Here is a 10,367-nt window from a genome sequence, read left to right as displayed (position 1 = left end):
CATGTACTGAAATACATGCCCAGGGACTGCAGATGGAAATGAGCTTTTAGGTAGAATATGGTACAAATCATCTTTTCACACTATGTAACCTTTGAATTTTGTACATGGTCCCTAAAACAAATAAACTAAACTAAATCCAGTGCAACAGCTGATCCATTCAAGATGATAATGTTCAGTTTAGGTACTGAGGTTGTAGTTTTCAACATTTCTAACAGCAATAGAAATGAAACAATAGACATTTTTGTATAATTTTGACGATATATATATTGACACTTTGCCCAGGCCTATTTTTAATAGTCTTCCCCTCTTGTATTTGTAAGGCGGTTGACAAAACATAAAAAACCTCTCTGACAGTGTCTGACTCCAGTGGTGACTGAGTGTATATTAGACGGAGTGTTTGAAGGACAAGATAAACAAATTGAACATCTTCACTATGAGTTGTATACATGTATATGCAGATGTTGCCATTTCAGAAGCCTGTCCTGAATTTGACCTTGTATTAGTTCTGCTATACTTCTGCCTCGGCCTCAGTTTGATTATTCTGCATTTGATTTAAGCAGAATATTTCTGCCGCGAGATAGAGATAAGAGATAGATGTAAACTTCTGCAACTATATGAACAAACCAAATCAAATTAACACTTACAGTACCTTTCAAAAATAACAACGCAGCTACTGATTAACAAACATTGAGCCCTGTAAAAGGATGGACACCAACTGTGACGTGGGGGTGTCACTACACGACAACACATGCACACAATGCTTCAACGACTAATTTGATGCAACAGCAAAAACACATTAACGAAGAGGTCTTTGTTTCTGGAGGGAGTGTTTTAGAAGGTGCTGTTCTGCCGAGCCAAGAAGTAATCCATTTTCTTTTCCCTTTTAGGTTTGAAGAGGATGTAGAGGAAGATGGAAACCACGGTCAAGAAGCAGGACACGGCCGACGCAGATACCACCAGCCATGTAAATGTGGAGTCTGGGAAGACGGAGAGAGAGGTAGGAATGTTTTGATAAAGAGGCTGGTTCACTTGTTCATTGCAAACGATAGTTCATGTATTGGAACTTGGATTGGCTATTTGTTACATTAGTTGTGATAACATGTACTAAGTTATTCACTGGAATCTTGAAACATGGCTATATATTTTAAAATAGTCAGAAACACAAGCAGTCAGATAATCAGACAGGTTGCAACAAACCCTCCACTTTAACCAAAGTTATGATGAATGGAAAAGGAAGGCTAACATCCATCACACCTTACCATGGATACCTTGACCTAGTATACTTGCTTTAGTTATCCACACACACCTGAAGTAATGGATTACTGGATGGATTACACTCACAAAGGGCTGTAGAAAATATGCTTATACTGTTGCATACCGGTTAGTATGACCTGGATTCTAATACACTCTGTGACAAAAGTGGTAGGGCTCTCTCATTCACACTCTATATATACACAAACACACAACTCACCTTCTAGTTGAAGCTGTGCGACCACTTCCTGTCTCCCCCCTTGATTCTGAGTGACACACTTCAGCTCCGTCTTCACGTCTTCTTCTGTCATGGCTACAACAACTAGCCTCAACTCAATCTGGCAGCCTTCAGACACTTTGGTTACCCTGGAAGCATTGAGACAGACAAACAGTAGTTGTTACATGGTATGACTGAGGTTGGTTACATTAGCTCTTGTCTGATTTATGTCATGGCTGAAACTAGACAATATGTTTGTGAAATAATAATCCTAATCAAAAAGGTACAATCTAAGTGACCAGGTAACATCTGTTGTGTTTTTTAAACTATGTTAACTGGAAAATGTTCAGTGTGTAATTTTAAAACTGACAAAACATTTAAAGGTCTTGACTGTAGTTTTCAAACGTATCTAAAGTCATGTAGTTGTCTTTCTCTGCCACCTGGGGGCGCTAATGGGCATTATTTCCTAATTAGAAAATATGTTGTTCTCTTTTTTTGGGGGGAAACCTTATTGTTTTATACTTGTTAAGTTTAATTCACTCTCCCCTATTCGTATCATAGGTGATGTTTTTCTGTATAAGTCTTATCAGCAGGGAATATATCGCAAAATATACTGTATGGCTGTATCAATATTTTGCGCACAGCCTTAGTACACACCGTTTTCTGTACTGAATGGATGGAAATATCCGTCAAAACCAAATTTGAAATTACCTCCTTCCCCCTGTCAGAGCCCGTCCATCAAGGTATGATGACTCCACTGATTGGCCGTTGACCAGCCATGTGACCACAGTGGATTCTGCTATTTGACATTCAGTGAGCACCATGCAAGACAGCTCCAGTCCTGAACCTAAATGCAGTCAGAGGTGAATCAGCATTAGACCTTTGATGATTCTAAATATTTCATCTGTCCTAAAGAATTTTACATAAACGTCAGATTTGATACATTAGGACTAATCATTTTCATCACTCACCATGCAGACTTTCAAAAATGGTTCCATTCAGTGGCGAGATGATCACAGGTGGTCGAATTAGTGGAGCTAGGACATAAAGAGACACATTAAATCAGTAGCACACATTTTATTCTCTTCACAGAGTTGTTTTTCTTCTACAGAGTAAAAAATGAACTTGAGAAAAACTCACCTTGAACAGTGCTGTAGCTGCTGCTGATTAGCGCTGTGTTAGAGGTCACGGAGAGGTCAGGCACAGCGGTGGTGGTGGTGGTGGTGGTGGTAACAGGGTCTGGACCTTTACACATACACACAAATTTAGATAGGTATAACCGCAGCCAAAAAACCCTTTTGAAATATAAGTGCCAACATTTTGTTAATGCCCTGACATTTTTAGATAGAGGGGGTAAAAATTGCCCCCCATTAGTTTTTTTTTTTCATCTTATAAGTTAGTAAGTAAGAAAAGTTTATTTATAAAGCGCTTTTCACATTAAAAAGCCACAAAGTGCTTTACAAGGGCATAAAACAACATACAGGGCAAACGCAGAAATACACAACACATCAGGGAAAAACACGATAAAGACTCAGACGTCTAGTTGACCTGGTGCATACAGGTTAACTAAAAGCCTGTCTCAACAGATATGTCTCTATCTGGTTTTGAAAACAATCTATGAACACTGCAGACCGTAAGGGTGCAGGCAAGAGCGTGCCATAATTACAATGCTACAGACTCAATAGCTCCATCACCATGGGACTTTAGGCGGGTGCGTGGGACAGACAGTAAATTTAACATATTTGATCTGAGTGAACGAGCCGAGGAATAAGGGTGAAATAGCCCAGTCACATATGCAGGAGCCTGGCCGTGCAATGCTCTGTAACTAAGAGTGAGAATCTTAAACGGGTTCCTGTATACAACGGGGAGCCAGTGAAGAGATCTGAGTACGTGGGTAATGTGAGACTGTCTGTCCTAGTTAGTAGCCTTATGTGGGATTGAGCTGTCTGGTCCCTTCGGCTAAGCTAAGTCAGTGTGTTGCACCGGTTAGGCCACTAGAGGGCAGGGCACACTAATAAGATGAAGTGCTCTTGTGACGAAGTAAACTATCTAAGTCTCGATTTGATTAATGGATGTGATTATTACTCATGATCTTATAATTACAGTAGCATTTGGTGACACAACATAACTTTTGTATTTGTTTTACTCATAAACATTTGTAGTTGCGCTAACAATATATATACATTTTTCATCAAATGAATACAAATTCTGCATTATTACTTGTTTTTGTTTTCATCATTTACCAGAGCATAATGAAATATGACTTGAGAACACCTTCATCAGGCACTGCAAGAACAGCACGTGTGACTACAGAGTATTCAGAATTAGGTTTCATAATAAAACCTGCAAAGCTGATTAAGTGGGCGGTTCATAAAAGACTGATGTGTGTCGTGACATCCCCCACCTTCCACTGTGAGCAGGATGACTCTGCTGACTTTGTACTGCTGGTCTCTGATGAGCACTCGGAGCTGGCAAGTGTAGACGCCTTCATGGGATCGCCTCACAGCAGGAATTATTAGTTTACCTCTGTCCTGGCTGAAGGAGCCCACTCTGCCTAGCTGAGGGGCAGTGGGGCTGGAGTCCTGTCAGGAAGCAACATACGGGGATCATCAACAGGGTAGGAGCAAGGGTTCAATCTAGCTGGGGCCTCCCATGCTCCAAAAAAGTTACATAACTGGCCAAATATTTCTAAAATGGGAAGAAGTTTACTGTGTTAGAGTATTAGATTAAATGTTATGAGGTTAGACTTCCGGAAGCTTGTAAAAATAACAATTTATATATAAATTTAAATATACCGTAACTACTCTCCCCTTGTGCCAAGTGCCGGACATCACAACATCTCACTATCTGGTAAATAGATTTTTCCTTTAAAGAGGTTTTTTTTTCATGGCGGCTTGCTGAGATTACATTACATGATACAAGTGGTTCAAAAATATATAAAGCACTCAAACAAATCTTTCATTTCTGGGAAACATTAATACAGTTCACTTGACAATGTGTCAGTGCTGTAAAATAAATCTACATCTTAGTAAGTAGATGTTATCTGTCTTTAATTAATGATATATTCATACATTAATTATTATTTCTAAAAGTCTTATTGTCTTAAAACAAGTTGAAAAATCTAAAAATGACTTCCGAAAACTTTGAAACAAGTCGCTTTGTATTGAAAACTGGTTGAAACAAGGAAACGAGGAAACTTTGACTTTGTATTAAGGTTCTGTTTCAGAACATGTTGAGTTTCACTCGGCCTTTTTTTCTTGAGATCACAAAGACTCAATTGTTTACAGAATAAAACACAGAAAATGACTTAAAAGTCTCTGCAACTGACCGACTAATCATTAAACTATTGGTGCCAACCAAGTATACAAAGTGTTTTTCCTCTCACCTTACTCCACTCTATCAGTCTGGCTGTGTTGTTGAAGTCACTTAGAGATGGACATGAGAGTCTCAGATATTCTCCCACTATGACTGGGATTGGGTAGATCAGCTTCCTAATGTCAACAGAGCTGGACTCATACACTTTAAGCTTGATACTCCCAGTTACACAGTAGGTTTCATTTCTGGAGACAAACATGCAAAATCACGGGTAAGAAGAAGGTGTCACAAACAAAGACATTGTTCTTTAACTACTATATGGCCTGCAGAAGAGTGCAGGAACACAAAATCTCTGCTGGTTTCAGACATAGACACAAGAACCACCTCTTGCAGTACCTTAAGCTCTACGGATGGACGCAAGAGCAAGGACAGTTTTTGGAAAATTAAGAGAGGGTCAAACAAGAGACATTTGATTTTTTTTTTTAAATAAGTCTGAACCTCAAATGCATTTCATTTTCAAATTGCCTGTGTTTGATATACCATGTAATCTCTGGCTGCCTTGTGTCGATTGGTGATTAGATTGTATATAGACGATTGAAGGGATAAGATTAGAGTGATTTAAACTTAACTTACTGAAGATGTTATAAATGTAATGTCTAGAATCTGCGCCAATCTATGCATTTAGAGATTCTTCCCGTGGAGCGGTATGTCCGCCTGTTAATCAGTAAAGCCAAAAGAAAATGGCAGTACAGGTGAGGGAGAGTCTTAATGCCTACCTGTAAGTGCAAATATATTCCCCTGAGTCTGAAGCCTTAGCCGGGAGGAACCACAACTGTTTGTTATGCTGCTGAACACGCCCCTCGCCCTGATAGGCCACACCTTCTGTGCCATTGTTCTTGGAGATGATGTACTTTGCTGTTGGGGGGGCGATGTTGCGTAATTTGAGAAATCTCTCGAACATTGGACAGGAGAGGATTATGGCGTCGTCCTCGACTCTAAATATCTTCACCTCTGGAGACACCAGGGAGCAGCCGTCTGCAGGAGAAAAATAATTATTATGGTTACAGCTAATACTAGGGATGCACTCGTCCGACTTTCTCCGTCCTAATGCCGGTACTAATTGCCTGGGCTTTGAGCATCAGCTGATGTGGAGTACTGATCTGTTACCAGTATGCAATTAGCAAGCTGTATGCCCCACTGTGCGGAAGTGACTGAGAGCATTATTTTGTCAGACATCAGGTTTCACTTAAACATCACTTTCCAGCAACGTGGTACAAACAATCTTTAATTAACAGGAATTACAATTCTAGTGTACACCTTTTAAATGCAGTAACAAATTGGTCAAATCCAGTAGAAACTGTCGATAGCTCTGTTGTCACCAATAACAAAACCAGCTATTTTTAGTCAGTATGTCCCGATATGCATTATTAATGGTAGATTAACACAAGTTAATTCTTTAAATACTGAATATTGTCTGAAACAGCGATAGCCTGATGAGGTTTATGTTGTCCATGTTCAAAGCGGCAATGCACTCCATACACCTCATCCATTGTTTACTTTACCGGGGACATCCTAGAGTGTAGGAATTGTTCTTATACCATAGCATCTTACAGTACCACAAATTCAAAGTGAAGCCATGTTTTATAATCCTATTTAAAAAAGTATAAAAGATAATCTTGGCATAATCTACAGCATGCTCACCTTTCATAGGCAGAGGAGGTAGAGGACGTCTTCCATTAACAAATTCAATCATGATCACAGTGAACATCCATACCAAGTGGCTCATGATGGCAGTCTGCAGGGACCCAAAAATTAAATTTTAAAAAAATTAAATGAAATGACTAACTAATGAGCCCTCTGACAGCTGGAATTATCGGGGAAAAGTATTGGGTTTATTACTACTAATACTAGTAAGTAAAAGCTGGAGTGTAAGAGAAGAGATTAAAACGTAAACAAAACATAAAAACTCTTTTTAAGACTAATGGAGGATAACTTAAATATTAACAAATAAACTGATGTTTCCTCGAGCAGCTTGGCGTTTTTAAGGGCGTCTAGCTTTAATTTAAACTCTTTTGTAGATCGTTAAACTTGTGACATCAGAAGAGACGCCGTGGAAACACCGTCACTCCTGATCCTCCCGCCCCCACGCTGAGCAGCCACATTTAACCACGGGGGTTTACCGGCAGCAACGTATGGGATGAGTCACCTCAAAGTCCACTGATATCAGAGGTCAGCAAAATGAATAACTAACAATAAAGATAGAATACTAAATAGATTTGTTTTGACTAATGATTTATAATTTAAATATAGGCTTGTTTTCCCCGCTGTTTAATGAATTCATAAAACACAAATAGCTAATATATTAGAATAGGTGTCTGGTGTTAGTCAAAGTGTTAAAGGCCTGTCTTTTAATCAAGTGATAGCAGGTTTCACCACGTATTTAGATTTTTGATCATTAACATTATAATCTAATCTAATTTATCTTGTAAGGTTAATTGTACCATATTTTACTTACTATCTTCTACTGATGCATTCTGTTTATATACATATATTACATATATATATTATTCATAACATATATTCTGTTACATCTTAATTTAATATCTTCTGCGTTATGCAAAATTAAATTAAAATGAATTTCTGACCCACATTATTCTGTGCTTCCTCAGTTTTAGCTGGGCATAGTCAGACAGGAAGGTAAAGTCTCGGTGTTCGTGCAGAGATACTGTGCCGCAAAATAAAAATCCTCATTTCCATAGAAACCAGCTCATTTTCACTTCTGCTTCTGTTTCCTCGCCTGTGATTACAGGGGTCGCTCGACAGCAGCAGGCACCGCCGTCATAAATCTTTTCCCCCGATACTATCTGAATCAGCGCGTCATCAAAAGGCAATCCCATTCATAAAATCTGTGGCAGCGTCATTGTTGTAAATGAATATGCATACGCGTGAGTCACAGTGCACTCAGTAGGACATTGTGTGAGATTGGATGGAAACTTTAGCACATGGATAGTATCAATGAAAGAAAACCAATATCCTCCCTGAGCTTTGATGGTCAAACACCTGACAATCAGTCATATCTTACTATTTGACAATAACGTTACACTTTTAATACTGCAGCTTAGCTCAGTTTCTGTCTAATAAGAGTGAGATAATGAGACTGAGAATGAGTCAGCAGTCCTCACTGCAGTGTGTTGGCTTCCTTTGTGCACATATATAAATATTTTACTGTTTTATCTTGAAAAACAATGTAATGTTCACAGTAAATACAAACAATACATCAAGGGTTGGAAATTGACTTATTGACTCCAACTGTGATATATACATGTATAATATACATATATATTATTTTATAAATTATCGATTTTTTTAAATTTAGGCGCCACATTTCTTTACATTTACTGCCAAAAGCTTAACACTAATTACTTTTTTAACGCATTTTTTTAATAAATCTCAAGCCGTTATAAATGAATCGAAGATACTGTCAAAGTAGAAAATATAAGCAGCAGCAATAATATAAAAATAAGCTCAAAAGCATACATTAAAAAGTATGTATAAAAATATAAATGTGTATATAAATATACAAAATTGTATTATATATTAACTATTTAATACCTAAAATCAATACTCATCAACAAATACACACATAAATTCAATACATGTACATAGAAATATACTATACACACACATGTCTACACACAGTATGCATAAGCAGTTGCTTATGAGTACACACACAAACAACAGGCAAGTACTCACGGTGTGCAGGTGAGCGTGGCGGCTCCAGCAGTGTGACAGTGATGACAGGCAGATGTGGTGACAGCGTGGACTGTAGCTGCATGTGGTCAGTTTGCTTGGCGGCTCAGGGGGAACCCGGTCTCTCTTTTCAAGGTTCCCACCCCTCTGAGATGGAAATTTCTCAGGTTTCCCAATGTAACGGAGTGTACTGTACAGCTCACCACGCATATCTGCTGACTCCTCAACACACACACACACATACACACACACACAGTATATACACACACACACACACTCGCATAGTATACATTGTGGGAGAAGTGCTGCAGTTATTGCCACCCAGAGAGATTTAGTTCTAGTTTACAACTGTTTTGGCTGTTCCTCTGGCATCATCTGCCTCTTGCATCAGTGGTGGACATCTCTGTTTGTTTTTAGCTCAGGAACAAACGTACATGCGCACACACACACACACACACACACACACACACACACACACACACACACACACACACACACACACACACACTGATAGAAAGATAATTATTAGGGATTGTTCTCCCACACTAAAAAATAACATTTTCTCATCTCTAGCCATGCAGATTGTTTTGATTGTATTTGCCCAGCTTTTTATAGACATTTCTATTGCAACCCCAATAAAATGGAGGTATATTTTGTTCACCATAAAAAAATTCTCATAGAGAAACAGTCATCAGTGTAACTACTTACTGTTTAATTAGAGAGATGTGGAGTAGGTGGTGGGTGTATTCACTTCCAATCTTAGTGCTAAGCTAGGCTAATCATTTTCAACAAATACATTTTCTGAGTCAAGACATTTCACAAACAGCATTCACATATCCTATTTCTCTTTGTCATCTGTTTTTGTTATTTTAAGCTATGCAGCTGATGATCATTCGATCATCTGATGATCATTTGATGCAGTCTTTGAACTAGTTTTGACCAGTCTGACCAATTATTTGTCGCGGTGAAGCTAGAGGAGTAGCACATCTCACAGGCTGTGGTGTCAGCTTCTGTGTTGTTTCTTCAGCCTTTATACCCCATAATTAGTGAATAACAAGTGAGGCCTATTGTATTGAAATGTGCAACACTCCCTATTTTTTTCTAATAGAGTAGTACGTGACTGTTCGCACATTAGAGCTGCAGTAAGTAGAAACTAGTGCTGGAATGACACCTGAGAGAAGTTTTAGGTGAGAGATAGATTTTTGTTAGGAGACTCGTCATTTTGTTGAGAATTAACCTTAAGCCCGGTTCCGGTTTGGTTATTTTCAAGTATAGTTTATCAAACAATGTCTCTCTCTGACTGTGTCAATTGCTGCACCACGCACATCGTCTTGGAAGGGCGGTATTTACACCATGCCCAGTGGGAAGAGTATAGTAATGTAGACTAGTACGGACTCGAGTCTTGCACTAATGCCTTGTTGGAATTGTATTGGACCCATTGCATATGCACTGATTAGTTTGATGTTTATAGATCCATCCTAACTCCTTAAATGTTATATTAGTATTGGAAAGAAAACAACTATTTAACTGGATGGAAGCTGAGCCCTTCATATAATGATACTGAGAGGGGCAAACTGAGGCAAGCATTATTTTAATAAAAGTCTGCTATTTAATTTTAATAAATAGCCATTAAAGAAATCTTTAATTTTAAATCGCATCCACTAAAAAAAGTGGTAATTGTAAGCAGGGTTTCCCCAAGCGCACTGCAAGCCTAAGTTGACCCCTAAGGGGTCTGAGCATCTGGGGATTTAAAACAAATGTATTTTTTAATTATATGTATTTTAGGTTTTTCAAAATACAATTACAGACGGCTCGGTTGGAAACTTAGCAATGT

General features: G+C 38.5%; 1 protein-coding gene across 1 annotated transcript; it reads right to left on the bottom strand.

The window, feature by feature from the left end:
- Positions 1 to 831: 831 nt before the first annotated feature.
- On the bottom strand, positions 832 to 8,618 carry LOC310952463 (interleukin-1 receptor type 2-like; the record flags this gene model as incomplete). The annotated part of the gene is made up of 9 exons (XM_083921079.1): positions 832 to 977; positions 1,472 to 1,617; positions 2,180 to 2,315; positions 2,440 to 2,505; positions 2,609 to 2,713; positions 3,873 to 4,050; positions 4,854 to 5,028; positions 5,560 to 5,818; positions 8,537 to 8,618. 9 exons carry the CDS (start codon positions 8,616 to 8,618, stop codon positions 832 to 834), a joined length of 1,293 nt encoding a protein of 430 aa, XP_083777205.1.
- Positions 8,619 to 10,367: the final 1,749 nt, after the last annotated feature.

Source organism: Echiichthys vipera, assembly GCF_963691815.1.
Source record: "Echiichthys vipera genome assembly, chromosome: 10".
Taxonomy (NCBI): Eukaryota; Metazoa; Chordata; class Actinopteri; order Perciformes; family Trachinidae; genus Echiichthys; species Echiichthys vipera.
Note: the sequence above shows the minus strand (reverse complement) of the source record. Positions and strands in the feature narration are given on the sequence as shown.